General features: G+C 41.1%; 1 protein-coding gene across 2 annotated transcripts in view; it reads left to right on the top strand.

Moving 5' to 3' along the window:
* Positions 1-16,722, top strand: part of sorbs2a (sorbin and SH3 domain containing 2a) — a 61,912-nt gene that overhangs the window by 15,773 nt on the left and 29,417 nt on the right. For both annotated transcript variants that reach the window (XM_037763974.1, XM_037763975.1), the window contains exons 3-7: positions 8,012-8,067; positions 10,273-10,362; positions 12,487-12,513; positions 12,644-12,768; positions 14,395-14,808. In XM_037763974.1, coding sequence (XP_037619902.1) covers positions 8,058-8,067; positions 10,273-10,362; positions 12,487-12,513; positions 12,644-12,768; positions 14,395-14,808 — 666 coding nt within the window. In that variant the 5' untranslated portion in view covers positions 8,012-8,057. The remainder of the gene's footprint in view (positions 1-8,011; positions 8,068-10,272; positions 10,363-12,486; positions 12,514-12,643; positions 12,769-14,394; positions 14,809-16,722) is intronic.

Genomic DNA, 16,722 nt, shown 5'->3' with positions numbered 1-16,722 from the left:
TATATATGACCTTTAGATAGACTTTTTAAACAAAACATAGAAAAAGGACTTAATTCATTCTCTTGTTTGTATGGAAATACAAATTCCACAAATTCAAATGCCTATATGCTTCACAGTCCCTAGCTTGTATGCAGTATCAACATTCTCTCTATCTGAAGCTTTCACAGCCTTGAAAAAAATCAGAACAGCCTCATTATTAATTAATGTATCATCGATATGAATAGGTCCACTGTACCATATAGCTATGCTCCAGTAGGTTGGCTGGCTGTTGAGCCAATATTATTTTTATAACTTGCCCAAAAAGGAGGTTTGGGAATAGACAACAAGTGACCGTTTGTCTTTGCAGCAGCTGACATTACACTCTACTGCTGCTGCAATTTTCTCTGCTGTAGAAGCTTTAAGTAAAGCATTATTTGCATCAAGACTGTCAGTGTTTGATGATCTTGTGATCGGAAGGATGTGATTGTAATTTACTTTAAAGCTGAAGTAGGAAAGTTGGAGCAAATATGATTAAAAAAAGTTATTTTTATAAAATGCAACTAACTATATTCTGACAGTAGTGCATGAGACAGGTAATCTGGAAGAAAATCATGTCCCTCTGTGTCCTCCGGTGCTCCTAATGACATCTGCAAGCTTTCACAGACCGGAGGAAAACGACCAATCAGAGCCAAGCTGGAGCCTGCCGTCTCTGAGCAGCTGTCAATCACTCGCAAACTCCGATCAAACGGTCAAACTAGGCAGCGCTGATCAAATATGCATTCATATTCTGTTACTGTAATGCCTATTTCTCCAATAAAATGTTTTAAGAAGCTTCTTGTCGTGTACTCTTTAGCTGTAGAATGAGAAAGTTTGTGACCCAGCCGCCACGTTGAGATCAGTTGAGGAAATACCAAGCATCGCCCACCAGCAGGAGCAAACTTTCTCATTTTACAGCTAAACAGTACACTACAAGATGTTTCTGAAAACATTTGAGGCGAGAAATAGACATTACAGTAACAGATTATTGATGATGACCTCTGAAATGACCTGTGATTGGCCCACGTCTCCCGTCATGGGCTAGATTTTTTTTAAAGCCTGAAAACAGAGCCATGAGGAGGTGCAGAAGTCTAGTTATCTGTCAGATCATTTGAATTACAATATGCTGAAAGATTATTATGGAATTTTTGCCCAATGATGTAAAAAACATTCTGCCTACCGCTGCTTTAAGTTCACTGTTGAAACAGCTAAACTCAAAGGTTATCCTTCCCCTGTACTATGATATTATAGCACTGAATTATATACTGTTGACATGTTTACTTGTTTGACTTGTTTGGCTGATGTCTAACATGAATACTTGAAGCTGTAAAATACACAATACTTATAGCTGGGCTCTTATTTCGATTCCCAAGCCTTTCTTTTCTTCCCTACCACATCTTTGCACTCCCTACATTTTTACCACAAAAATGCACCACTAAAATAACTTGGCTCCAATTCAGGAATTAAGGAATGAAGCAAATCTAACTTCTGCCTTTTTTGGAGGGGTCACTCTCCCTGTCAGTTGGGTTTCAGGCTAACCATGATTTATGTAGGATCTCCTGGGACATTCTGTTGCCTTGTTTAAAAGGGATTTGTTCTTTCTGATCTCCCCCTACTCAGCGATTAAATATTTCTTATTAATTTACACAGAATATTGCACCAATAGTCCATTCATATTTCTGCCTTAATGTATTTTTTCTTCCAACAGCTGATAATCTTTGGTATATAGAACAGCTGAACACAAAATGTCTATCTGATGACTTTTTGGTTCGGTCTTTAAATAGATTTTCTAAGGAGCTTAATCTGTTGACATCCTGTGAGTATGTCTCAGTCTGAGTGACCACTCCCGGGTCAGGACCCTTGAAGCCATAGTCCGCTTATCTCCAATGATTGTTCATCTGTCCTGCGGTCCTCCCACACATGTGCACACACACACACACACACACACACACACACACACACACACACACACACACTAAAAGGATCTTTAAAAGCTGTGTTAAAATGCAATTCTGAAATCAAATAAATTAAATGGAATACGGTATTTCTATGGACTTCCTTCTATAGCCATATACAGTGAGCACAAGATTGAAAAAAAGTTGTGTAAAATTCTTACATATCGCTTCAGACAGTTTCATTATTCTTTATTTCATGTTTTTGTTGTTATCATTTCTCTCTTGGAAGGATGGTGACACATTATTTTGTCTATGCCAAGGCAAGCTGCCAGTGAGTAATGGGCATCCCGGCCAGCGCTTTGTGAGGGCATTGTTTGTGTTTGGCTTTCCTTCCTTTTTGGTTTTCCATTACATTGTTTTACACCATGTTACTGTTTTTTTTAAGGACATTTCTTTTAGTATAAAAACATAGCCAAATGACCCTTCTTTTGTTATTAAGGGCTTAAAAAGATAATGGTTCATGACATTTTATGATATGCGTCAACCTCCTTCTCTAGTGGCACTGATTAAGGGTGCAATGTGTATACCTGCATGGCCACCTGCTCTGAAGAAATAGGGGACAGCATATGGGATATGACGGTGAGGAAATTTTCCCACCTTTGACACCAAATCCTCCGCCATCGTCTGTCAACTCTCTCGTCCGATGTGTGAAATCTCACTCCTGCTACTCTGAGTTGAGACTCCGTACGGAGCAGACATATTTACTTTCAGTTTGTAGCATCCGTCGTCCGACTGTGTATTGATAACACAGCGCTGATATGCGAAAATTACTTAAATGGGTTTTATTTCTGTAACAAAAGCAAAATCAGAGTTGTGGCGCTGGGTATGTAATGTAATCGGTGTGTGCCGGACCACCGTGTAACACCAACTACCGCAGCATGCCTAGACAACATTTCACCTCTACTACTGGGTCCATACAGTCTAAAGTTACAGTCATTAGTTATAAAAACAAGCCAACTACTAACTAACAGCAGGGCAAGAATATGAAAAATTCAACCAAACTGCTGAAACTATGAGAGCCGGTCAAAATAACACAGCTTTCTTCTTTAATCTTGACGAGTGGCGTTGGCCTATAGTTTAAGTAAGCCATCTTTATGTTTACTGTGGCATTAACCGGGGCTGTATGGTCCGTGTATGCTGATAGTTTGTTTATGGGATTAAATCCAAAGTGTGCAAAAACGAGAAAACGACCCGCATATTAAAACTCTCCCGGTGTGGAAAATTCCCATGTCGTCGAGAGGAGGAATATTGCCATGCCATTATAGAAACACTCTCTGATGATGAGCTCAAATTAATCTAATGTACTTCTAATACGGCGGAGGATGCGCTTCCTACCGAATTACCACAGTGTCTTATGTTTCAAAAGGATTCAAAGCTCAAACCCTGTTAGTCCACTGATACGAACCGAATGGGTCCCAGTAGGTCACTCAACAGACTAATGAGACTTGATGGGCTTGTGGTGTTGGACATCACTGCTTTCTGCGGCTTATAGCTCTGACTTGGGTATTTGCAGCCCCACAGCTATTACACTCAGTAATTATATACACACTAGTCTCCAGAGTGGCCCACCAATGCCTAAATTACAGTCGGTGGATAAACCACGGCAAAGTAAGAAAATAAAGAAACTTAGCATACCGAATGCTTTGTGCAGCAAAACTAGGACAGCAATTGAAAACAACTCTTTGGAAATTAAGGTCTCTTGTTTGTTATCCATTTATTTAGCACATTTAGTTTTCTTTCAGTAAAGATATATTAGAACGCAATGTAGAGAAAAGTTCTGGGAATTTACATTTAAGTTAATTCATTATTAGAAGTGATAGGATAACACGTTTTTTGTCTGTCAACATTTATTACCAACAGCTTCTAAGTATCACATTAAGCATTACATTTTAGAGTAGCGCTCCCTGAATATTAATGGAAACATTTGGTGCGCCTCCAGTACACTGCATACTATGATATATATGCATGCTGAAAAATGCATGAGCTGCTAATGCTAATCTATCACCGGCTTCAGAGAGTGCTGCCCATTTTGTGATTAAAAGCTTAAGAGGGTCTGAACAGACAGCGAGAGTTGTTGGGAGGTGTAGAGCCCGCCGGGTTTTCTTCAAGTGTCCAGCCATAACATTACACCACGGCCACAGCTGCTGTGTCGCCGCTGATCTGTCCCCAAGAAACATGATCCTGTTTATAATCTGACCATCATTTGGACGGCGACTGCCTGCGACGCCAGACCCGTGATTTACCCCAGTGCGTGTGTGTGTGTGTGTGTATGTGTGTTTTTTAGAGATTGATTTACGAGGGCGCGCTGTATGAGAGGGTGAGGGTTAGGTCTTCAGGGGCTGAAAGTATCCCACGGTGCACGGCTTGATGTAGTACCACAAGTAATAATATTTCCTCCTCACCAGCGTTAACTATGTTTGGAAACCCTCACATGGTGGCAACAAAGTAGTTGTAGCTATATGTGGGTAAATTAGGTTATATTATTGATTTCAGGACGATATACAGTACTTACAAGTTACACCTGTTGCGGAAGAGCTCTTGTAAAGATTCTTGAAAGACTGTGGGGGTTGAATTCAGTATTATGTGTCCCAAAGGCACATTTATGTGCATCTAGGAAACACTCTCTGTTACTAACTCAGTAATACATTTGTGTTGGCTCATGTTATTGCTTTAGCAAAGCGGAAATGTACAACATAATCGATGACAAATTAGATTCCAAGTACAATTCACACCACTTTTTTATGAAATAAGCAGTTATAATTACTTATTTATTGACTGCCTATCTAGGCACAGCTTTTATCATCTTCCCCCATTTAAGTTTATCTACGTTGCACATTCAGTAACAATTATTTTTAATTGGACAGAATTAAATGTACATTTGTATTTTATTATGAAATGCTATGTGAAATAAATTAACTCAGGTGGCACAATATATTATATATTATATATATATATTTTCCATGTTGCCAGTGTTGCGTCTTTAACATCAGGTTCTTTACCTCTTAAGGGAACATCACTTCAATTGTCCATGTTAATCTGGTTGTGTTAATGTAAACAACATTTTTGCAAACAATAGCATTCTAAAATTCTGCCCAAGCTTAACTAAAGGTTTCACATAACTAATTAGTGAGGTTAGTGTTAGCTACTATGTGAACCAATGTTCCTAAGGCATTGTCCCTAAAGGTAAAGAAAAGTAATAATAAGGTGACACAACAAACCCTTTGTGTACATCGAGTTCCTATTTTATGTTCTAATGATAGCCTGACTAAATACTGGATTTTTGAGGCCAATACTGATATGTAAAATATGCGGAAATTCAAGCATTCATTTAGAACCCACAAAATCTGTTTCTGTGCAAATATGTTGGATGGAAATCTGTGCTTGGTGTGAAACGACTTGTATCCAGGTGTTTTAATGGGACAGGGATCTCAGAATAACTGCTCTCTTATCTGGATGCCTGTTAGATTTTCAGCGTGGTCAAATCCATGGTATGCCATCCATTAGTGCCACTCATCACCAGAGCCAACTGCTACGGCAGTTTACACATTCATGTCAGAATACAGCTGCATACCTTTTCCAAAATAAGCCCCAGTGAATGACGGCCACAATTATCAGGACTTTACTTGTCAATGTGTTGAAGAAAATGTCTGGTAATGCATTGTCAGGTTGTTCATACTCACACTACTATACTGTTGCATATTAAAAATGCACGAGTTCAAGCACAAACCACAATTTTGGTATATGCTTTCATCAATACACAACCTCCTTCATGTCTAGGGGAGATCCCTACTCACAGATATGCAAACACAATTTGTGATTGTAAAATAGACTTTTTATGTACTATAGTGTCACATCATTTGTACATATTTAGGCAGTCTGTGCATTTTACTCCTCTGTGTTGAACATAGAAACTGAAAGAATATAATTATTCAAGGCAGGTAATTAGGTATTTGCTCTGCTCCATTGGTTACTGAACATATTGTTATACAGTATTAGCAGCTGCTAGATATTACCAGAGGTGGTTTGTGACCATTTCACACACCCAATTCAACACTAACGCTCTCTTGCCAGGATTAAAATAACTTTAAATCACTGATAAGTATTGTTAAAGTCATCCAACCTCAATTAAAGGAATACATCTTGGTCAAATGGCAAATTAAATTGTATGTTCACTGTGTGTTGAACCAGTCATAATGTTTCAGAGTAATTGAAGACTTCTGGATCCATTTACACTAACATTTAAACAACAGCTACTGTACATCACATTCCCAAAACTTCACAACAATATCTTCGTGTGTGTGTAAGGCAAGGCTAGCCTTGTGTATGTCGTAGCTATTTACATACCAGACAATGTATGATCCCTACTGCAGCCACCGTTGTCTGTCACTTGTAGTATCTGTCATACACACTAAGTCCTGTGATGACACACATGTGCATGCATTCACGCAACGATGCAACGGTCTGCATTGCGCCTTTGGCTTTTGATGTGTGCCCTATTCATATCAATCATGCACCCTGCTGCAGTAGTTCCAAGAAAAGGTCTCCATATAGCAAGAGGCAGGCATCACATATGGATGCAGTTAGGTAAACATGGCATTCTGTATCATTTATCATTTAAGTTATTTATGTTTCATCTATGTGCTGTGAAGTGTTTGCTAAGGTCATTAAGACACACAGCTGGAACAATTTATGTTCTCACATTTGGATTCCATGGGTTTAGGCACTGGCTTAAACAGCTTTTAGTACATGACGGGCTGTATGTGTTGATTTGATTTAAACATGTTGTACAGTGTTGCGTAGTAAATCAAGTCAAAGAGGGTTGAAAGTGTATTTGACATCCTTTTCAGTTGCACCAAATCACAGGCCGTTGAAGTACATTCCTGAAAGCACTTATTTTTAAAACAAGACATACATTTTACATGTAAGATGTCCATACAAAAATGTTTGTCTTGTTGTTAAAGCAGTTAATTAGAAATACTCTTGTAATCTTTCTGAGGCATTCCTAATCATCTGGACCAGTATCTGTTGGTTCATATCATAGGCTGTATAAGAAGTGGACGTAGTCACCATGATGTCACCCATTGGTTTGTGGACTGCCATTATGACACAAGAGGGTGGAGCTAAGTACAACTGACTGCTGAATAATATTAACCTTCATGAACTGAAAACACACTGTGAAAGGGTGAAAGTTGTAAGACAAAAACATGGACAACTCCCAGACCGGACAATGCCGCGGTAACGTCTTGTCAGTCACAAGGTAGCCACGCCTTAAAACATATCCTGCTTTATGGTCTATTTGACTCTAAATGGGACCATAATTCACTAAATGAACATCATGCTGTATTGAAGAAGACTTGAAACTAGAGATTGAGACCATAAACTCATGTTTACAATTTTTACTATGGTAATAAATCAAGTGAGAAGTAAGGTCATTTTCTCATAGACTTCTATACAGTCAGACTTCTTTTTGCAACCAGAGGAGTCGCCCTGCAAATGTGGGAGGTGGTTCTGAGGTCACCTTATTTTGTCTGGAAATCCAGAAGTGCAGTTAATGATTTAGTTCACCCCTATGATTGTCACTATTCAAGTCCAGGAAGTCTGCACTTCAGCCTTCAGCCCAGGTTTTCTCAAGATTGGAAAAATGAAATGTGTGAAAGGAGTTAAAATCAAGTTGACATGCAGTCAGTTGCAGTATGTCAGCACACAGCATTCCTACTCCTAAACATCATTAACCTCTGCAGACTTTCCTTGCACAGAGATGTTGGTGATTTGAATCAAAGTGAACCAAATGACTTAGTGGGCAGTAGGAAATTGGCAGATTTCCAAAATAAATGCTTATATTTGAGATTTAATACAAAAGAGTTGACGCAAAAAAAATGAGATTGCTGCCTATAATAATTATTTATTGTAGCAGTCTCAGGAAGATGATTGTGTAAATCAAAATCACTGGAAAAGACAATAGCTTTGCTCTGTTTTAGAGGGGCAATCAGCTGTTCTAGAGGACGTTTGTTTTTCTGAAATACTTTGTTTTTGTTTTGCAGGAAAGTGTGTCCCCCTGCAGTAGACCAGTAAGAAGTGCTCTTCAATATGAATACAGGTATTCAAGAATACAGTACACACGCACACACACATGTTCTGGTTTGGCAAAGCTGTATTATTATGTTTCATTTTTGCAATGTATCTTATATTTCTTGTATTAAAAAATTAACTGAACATTTACATTTGATACATAACAATACAAAAAGTCAATAAGTTTTTACATTTCAGACCACATGGCTATTTTAAAAGCTGTTATGTGTGCTAGTTTTGCTCTACCACAGGCATGAGTCTATAATTCTAACCCTGACCCGGTCTCACCACTTTGGTGATTGTCCATTTTGGGCCTGGTTTATTGTGACTGAAAGCATCAATAAGAATAGTAGGCTAAGGTTTTCACCACAGTGACGTATTCCTCCCTCTATACATTCCCAAAGCTTTGTCCTAAACCTGGCAGTCATCCCGAGCTAAAGTGTGTATTGCAGCCGGAGAATCAATGATGAGTAATCCGTCTTTGAGCCTTCGCCACACACACCACACACCACCGCTCTGTGTGGCTGCCAGTGGGAGCTTGACTTATCTTGGTTGTTTGCCTGTATTTACAATAAAGAAGACCGCACAAAAGTAGCTTTGTCATGTGTTGAAAGACGACCAATAAAACTACCAGAATTAGAGTTTGACGCACGGATTTTAAACCACCTGTGTTGTCCAATAGCTTAAATTGTAAAGAACTGATGTAAACATTTGCTACAGAAGTGCAGCTTTTCACAGACCTCAACATTATCTGTGTAAATGCCAGGTATGCCTATCCCGGTTATGATCACATTCAGGATATGGTGTTTATGTGAGCACAGAGAAATCTGGTTATTCATATTCCCCGTATACATGATAAATACTAGTAACCCGGTTACTGATTACTGCATTCTATTTGCACACAAAAACAAACGGGAGATGAGAGCGACAGGAAATATTAAACTCACACTGTACATTTACTTCCACTTAACAACTTTAAAGCTAATTTCATCTCTGCTCTGATCGTCAACAGCTGTCTGCTCTGAGCTCATCATCCACCATCTCTCTCTCTCTCTCTCTCTCGACCACACACACACACACACACACTACGTACTGAGCTATTCCTGAAAGCAGCTAGCTACGCTATTCTTATAACACTGTCATCCACACCGGTGCCAGCCTGTCACTGTCACTGTCACTACCACTACGTAGGACAGGGGAGCAGTGGATGAAGATACGCAGCCTCTTTCAGTACCGAAAGACTTGGCTGAAGCCGCGCCTGCGCAGATATTCGGCGGCTCTCAATAACCAGGTTAAAGTGATAGTTTGGGTGTTTTGAAGTGGGGAAGTATGAGGTACTTATCCATAGTAGGTGTATTACCTACAGTAGATGACGGTTGGCGTGACCCCAGCTTGGAGAAGCAGACAGGAGCACCGGCATCGGAGCAAAGCAATAGAGTGCTGTGGATGAGGACGGCAGAAAAACACATTTTAGCCACCTAAAAGAAAGGCTCACATAAGTACCTCATACAACCCCTCTTCAAAACACACAAACTATCCCTTTAAGGTGTATACATGTTACAGTATTCCAGTTTCTTTCGGAGTACTCCAGCTCACATATCCGGGTTTTCTCAATCACATAAACGGGATACTCAAACCTGATCATAAACGGGTTATGCATGTCCTTGTAAACGCACTCATTGTGAAGAAATAGGGAAAATATGTGTGGAAACATTTCTGAAGAACACCATGGTGTTGAGTAGTAAAGGTATTTCAATACAGTTTAGTTAATGGTGGTGTTTCCGTTGTGTGTCAGCAGGCCAGTAAACAGAGATTTAATGGGCTTTAGCCATATTGACACTTGATTTCTCCACTATTAACAAATGGGCCCAGTGTTAATTTCATGTATCACATTAGTCTTACTAAAGTCAAGAGACTTTTTCAAGCCTAATTCAGAGGCATCCAGGGTCATTCAATTTAAAAGGATCTAATTCCTTCATACTGTATCAGAAATGGTTTGGCTGGTGTAAACTAATGCAATACAACATCTTTCAAACTTCTAGTTTCATCACATATCCTGAGTTGATGCAGTCAAAATCAGACTCTTTAAATGCATGTGCTTTGCCGCCACTTGTTTGCCTTATGTTTCTACCTGGATGCATTTGTGTCTTTGTGTCTTTGTGTATGTGCATGTGCATGTGTGCTGCTGCTGCTTCGGGCGTCTGTGATCACCTGCCTGGCTGTGATTTCTCAGATAGCGGAGGATGCTCTCGCAAAAGCGCGGCCTTGACACTCATGCTCTCTCCCATGAAGAGGGTCCAGAGCTCTCCAAATCTAGGCTCAGGTACTAACACTCACAAACAAACTATACAAATTAACACGTTTGAATAAGAACAGTTATACGTGGAGCTAAAATACGGGCCACCTCAGGTATTGACTGGACTAAACTCTCAAAGTATGAGGTAAGTCTTTAAAAAGTGGCTTGTTGATTTTCATGTTTGACCTTCATCAACCCGATATGGCTTGAGCATATTTGAAATACTTTCAAATAGGCTGCGGCTGCCTCAGTATGCTTAAGCAATGTTTGGACTGCGGGATGCTATTTCTTTCTAATCAAACCATTGTATAATTCTATTATTTCCTTTTGTTTAGTCTCTCCCATCTTGGGCTTGTTTTTGCTTCCTTACTCAGTCAAAAATTATGCTGTACCTACCTGTTGTTGAATCGTCCTTCCTTTTAACAGCTCTCACGTCATGCTCTCACACTGCTCCACATCATCTCCCCCTCTTTATGGGTACTTTACTGTACTCTTCCTGTTCTCGTTCTTTTCTGTCAGCATTGAGTGGTTGGACATGGCACAGCTCTCTTGACTCTGAGCTCTTGAAGAATATGGAAATGTTCTTGGATGGGCTTGTGTGTTGAGTAAAATGGCACCATTCTGCTTAGTTGTTCCTGATCAGAGGAGTTGCCTATTTCTTTTCACACGTAATTTGAAATTACAGGTCAAGATGAATAACTAAAGAGATTTACATAGCAGGGTGATATATCCTCAGCTTCCAGAGGCTACAGCTGGACGTCCCCAGCTGCCTATTATTCCTTCACTCTGCTGAAAGAGCAGTGCCTGGACCTTGTCAGCATCTAGGTTAACGGCTGCACCCATGTCGGCGTTCTAGCACCGTCAGCTTCCTTTAAACAATAACAGGGCACTGTCTGAAAACTGATGAGCTGTTGTCAGATATAGAAGGTTTAGGAGCATGGTAGGACTGATCAAACCACCACTCAAAGCGTTATTGTGCAGGCGTCAGCTTCTGAGGGACCTTCAGCCTTGGCAGGGGTGTACAGTACACTTACTGTTGCTGTTTTAGCATACTGTTATACTTGGAATCGACACTCCAAAATATGCAATGCTAGAAAATTCAAGAAAAACACCCTCCGGGGTTATTCCAACTATACACTAGTCGAGAGTACAGGTTAAGGAGGCAGCTTTGCTTGCTGTGGAGTAAACCATCCCAGCTTGAGCCATCTCAATTGGTAAAACTAGCTCTTTATATTGCTGTGAGATAGCAATAACCAGATTCCACATAACCACGTGGAATCAATTGACACAGAGACATATTCATTCATAATCAGAAAATGATGATGTGACGAGTGCAAAGTTGGCACGACCCATAGAGCCACAATAGCCACATTTATTGGAAATATGCCAGGTTGAACTAAACTGAGATGAGCCTTTAAGCGTGGCTCCTTGCACAGTGGTGATTATGCCGTGTAGATTTTAATCTTTATGTTCAATAATGGGGCTCACATTAGTGTGCTCTGGAGGATTTCTTCCTTTATTAGTCTTGGGAGTGAAGTGGTCTATCAAGTCTTGATGTGCATGAAAGGCCTCAAGCACTCCCCTCCTCCTCTTTTTACTGTACACAGTCTGTAGTCTATAATAGAGGCAGAATCTGATAGAGCATTTGCACATAAAGAGCAACCTTCTGAAGAAAACCCACTCTCATACAAAGAATCTATTGATATATCTTTAATTGATACTGGTAATCCTGCGTGAGTTTTGACTTTAGAAACCTGTAGCAGCAACATCTTGAACATCAAATCCGAACCAATTGTTAGTTTGCCTGTGAATTTGTGTAGCTTTCACTTTTCCGTCTTTGAAAGATGGCGGGAAAACAGCAGGTGATATTGTGTTTGTATTGTGGGGCGGCTGGAGCTCAGTGGGTAGAGTGGTCGTCCTTTAACCGCAAGGTTGTGCGCTTTTTCCTCTTCAGTTTGTGTCTTTTCAGAGTCTAATCTCTTACACTTCTTACACCATAGAGTTTTCTTTCTCACATTAAACATACTTAAGCATTTTTGACATGACAACTACTTTAGACATAACCCTATGCAGTTCATTTGTTGCAGGGACAAATGTGACCACACATTCACTCATGTCACTTATTGTTGCTGTGTCTTCTCTGTTCCCCAGGGAGTGATTCTCACTCATCAGACTTGGGTAAGTCTCTGTTCCTTGTGGTGAATTGAAGTTGTATAAAATGAAAAAAAAAAGCTAGGAATCACCCCATTAGGAGAGTTAATCAAAACACGGCAGTGTGTGATGTTAATATTATTAACTTCATCTCCAGATTCTTGGCGGTCACGCAGCGCAACAGATGGCTTTAAGAATGGAGACGCCAACAGTTCCTCTCTTGCTGCCAAAGGCTTTCGCAGCGTCAGACCCAACCTGCAGGACAAAAAGTCTCCAACGCAGGTACAACGTCTCACACATCACACTGACAGATGTTTCTTTTAATGCTATTTATATTTAATCAAAAACATTGGTTTGTGTGAAAATTGTATTCTGCTATTCTATTATAATTTACACAGAAACATGCAGTTCTTCTAAGTATGTATGTGGAACAACTTGATGATTTGTATCAAGCTTTGCAATGATGATTTTTCTTTGTTGTTGTTTGAACTTGTGTTGGGTGTTGCTTTCTAATTTGCCAATAAGGATATCAATCACATACCATTGCCACCCCCGAGGAGAGAGAGTTTCCACTTCTCACCCACGGCCACTAATCCGCCAGACTTCAGCTCCCTTGTTGCCCTGGCTAATGATTTTAGCCCTGGAATGCTAACATTCACACAGAATGAGAAAGCAGTTTTGAAAGAGTCCTACACCATGAGTAGCACATCTTCTTACTCTTACTCAGAGACCAATGCAAACTCAGCCCACCAGTCCACTGTCCCGAATGACATCAGCAACTGTAGTGCATCTGCCACCACTAACACACAGGCCCAGGAGCGTAAGGTGTCTTCCCTCAAACTAACCCCCGTCACCATCCCAGACCCCCCGGCTCACTGCAACTCATACCTTGACCCGCAACCTGAGACCCAGACCACAGCTTCCCCTCCTCCTACTCCTCCACAAAGGGGTCCCACCAACCTGTCTCAGCACCCGACCCAGGCAGCCTCGCTCTCGGTCCCCTTGAGCGCAGAGAACCTGAAACATCCAGAGCCTTCAAACAACACAGCGGGGCTCAAGGTCCCAGATCGAGCCCCAAATCAAACCCAAAGTCCAGCTCCATCCCAGGTGGAGATAACGAAGGCTCCTCCTGCAGTTCCACCAAGACCGTCTCCTGCAAAACTGTTGGTACATAACTGACTACATACTGTAAATACAGAACAAAAGAGAGCAATGATTGTGTCCGTTTTAAGGCCACAATAATACAACATCGCTGGGTTTTTGTCCTGGTGACATCAAGAGTGATATAAGGGTAACACACTGGCTGTGTCGCATCATTTGATACACACTAAACGTCCCATACAAACGGAAGAAGTAGGCAAAACACCGTAGCCGGGATGTGCCAAATTCAGCGGCATTAAGTGATAAAATTGCTGTTTTTCTGTTGTCTTGACGCATACGAACATTGGGAAGTCTGACAGTGGTGTTCCTTGAAGCCACTAGTGTTTGGCCTTACATAAAAAAGCACAGGTGTTTTGATGCACGTCATATGCTGCCTGTGTGTGTTGCCCTTTAGTTTGCTTGGTGCTGCCATTCGACCAAACAAACTAATTATGGTTGTGTGAACTCATACTGTATGTGTGATAACCAACTGTTTAATTTATTTGATACCATTGTTACTGTCTGTATACTGTAATTGCTGCCTTCTAGAGTTTCAACTAACAGAGCCTCTTCCATTCACAGCATTAATCGTGTTTCAGAAGATTGATGACACTTCAGTGTGCTTTCACAGCAGCATTTCACCTTCTGTTAGGCTCACGTGTTACTGCAACACATCCTTTTGTGACAACGTGGCTAATGAGTGATATCACTAAGCACTCTCCTCCTTTCCTCCTTTTCCACTCAACTCCCTCTCCCCCCCAACACCAGGGGCCTCCCTCCCCCGACCCCACAGCACGACACTCCCCCTATCGCTGCCACAGCTCTGAATCACTCGACTACCTGCCAGGCCTAATGCCCAAGGCTCTGTCACCCACCCCGTATGTTGCTAGCGGAGCCGGTGCAGTCAGCAGGCCGAGCCTCACCACAGCCAGCAGTGCGAGCATCGGTGGCTGCGTGTCACCCTCGGCCTCCCCCGTGACGGTGTCAGCTCTCAGCCACTACTCGTCGTCCACGGCGGGTCTGCTGGACGAGCTGCAGATCTGTAGCCTGGACTCGCCCAGCGCCTCGCCCACGCCATCGCCCACCCTCAGCCATGCCTCTACCTACACATCCACTGCTGGCCCTGATGATGTGCTAACAACCTTTGTGGCCTCCACTGCTGCAGCAGCCACTGTCACTAACGTAATTATCCCAACAAGTCACTGCTGTAACACACATCATTACCAAAAACAAACGGTTCCCTACCTCCCCTCACTCATTTGGATGGCTGAACCCAACCTTCACAAAATGTGTTTTACTACCGATTTTTACCTTTCACTAACTACACAACCTAATGTTTCCTTATTGTGTTAATGTGTCTGTACTCATTTGAACTCTGTCTTTGTGCTTATATGTTTCTCTGTTATGCCTTTTTTTTCAATCCAATGCAGTTAAACTGTCTCTTAAGGCCAGTTCATATCAAAAATTCATGACGAGACAAAACCATTTTTCAGAGAAGTTGTAGCAGGGTGAAGTTGGAAGCTGTTGGCTGCAGGTTGCTGGCATCTTGAACTTGTCCAGAGAGAAGTGGAGGGTTTTATGATATAGCATGCGTGTGGAGGATTGTAGTTGCGTTTCCTGTCAACTCATTTTATTGCCATGGGAATAGATGTAATGGACCCTGCTGCAGAATGGTACATCTTTGTGACATACATTCCATGTGCAGCTTGTCTTCCCAGTTGTAATGAGACTGAATTGTCATTTCGTTAAGACTACATTATTTAGTCTGACAGTGGCTTCTTGTTAGCCAAGCAATTAGTTTGGTGTCTATCACGGCAATCAAAGTTGCATTGCATTGTCTCTGTTTACTCCAAGTCTTTTGGCTTGCCTCCACTATCAGTGTAATCCAGGGGGAAATATCTTCACTGCATAGTGATGTTCTACCACAGATGCCATTCCCAACCTTTGTTCCACCTACAAGGGTGCTGATTGGCTCGGTTGTTTCTCAAACCAAGAGAATATTCATTCATAAGAGCAACACCAGACTTTTCACAGAACATCTCAACAGAATTTGAGATGTAGTGAGTGATTCAGAAATCCCGAACCGAGTGATAACGGCCAGCTTCAAACCCTTGGTTTCCGTCTGTGTCTACACCTGTGGGCTACTTCCAGGTCTGAAAAGTGAAGCCGATGCGGAAGTGCCTTAAACATGTATTATTTATAATAGCCAGCAGGGGGCGACTCCTCTGGTTGCAAAAAGAAGTCTGATTGTATAGAAGTCTATGAGAAAATGGCCCTACTTCTCACTTGATTTATTACCTCAGTAAACATTGTAAACATGAGTTTATGGTCTCAATCGCTAGTTTCAAGTCTTCATTATAGCATGATGTTCATTAAGTAAATTATGGTCCCATTTAGAGTCAAATAGACCATAAAGCAGGGGATGCTTTAGGGCGTGGCTTCCTTGTGATTGACAGGTCGCTACCACGGCGTTGTTCAGTCTGTGAGTTTTCCTTGTTTTCGTCTGACAACTTTAACCCTTTCACAGTGAGTTTACATTTCATGAAAGTTAATTCTAACATATTTGGTCACCTGAAAATATCTTATTCAGCGTTCAGGTTGTACTTAGCTCCACCTTCTCGTGTCACTTCTTGTTGCAAAATACCAATTTGGCGACGACCAAAATGCCGAACTCGAGGCTTCAAAACGGCAGTCCACAAACCAATGGGTGACATTTCGGTTCTTATATACAGTCAAGCCGTTACTTACGATTGTTTAAAATAGAAGAGTCTGTTGCATCAGACGCTTATTAGACAGAAGAAGACTGAAAAACCTCTTGTGTAGAAATGCCATTAGATAGACTGGCTATAAGTGTTGTTAAAGTGTTTGTGTGTTGCTTAAATATGAGTTGATCATTTTTAAATTGTTGCATTGGCATTTTTTGCTAGACAGTCATTGGTTTTAGAGCAATCATGAATCTTTGATCGAAACACACTGGCCTTAAAATTATAATACTGTTTTTATCCTTTTGTCAGATGAAAATTGTATGTTCATGTGTTGAATGGGAGAGCGTTCTCCAGAAGAGCCTCCCATTGTGTCCGCTGTCTTGTTTGTCAC

This window comes from Sebastes umbrosus, chromosome 3 (assembly GCF_015220745.1).
Source record: "Sebastes umbrosus isolate fSebUmb1 chromosome 3, fSebUmb1.pri, whole genome shotgun sequence".
Lineage (NCBI taxonomy): Eukaryota > Metazoa > Chordata > Actinopteri > Perciformes > Sebastidae > Sebastes > Sebastes umbrosus.
This window is presented reverse-complemented; position numbering and strand designations above follow the sequence as displayed.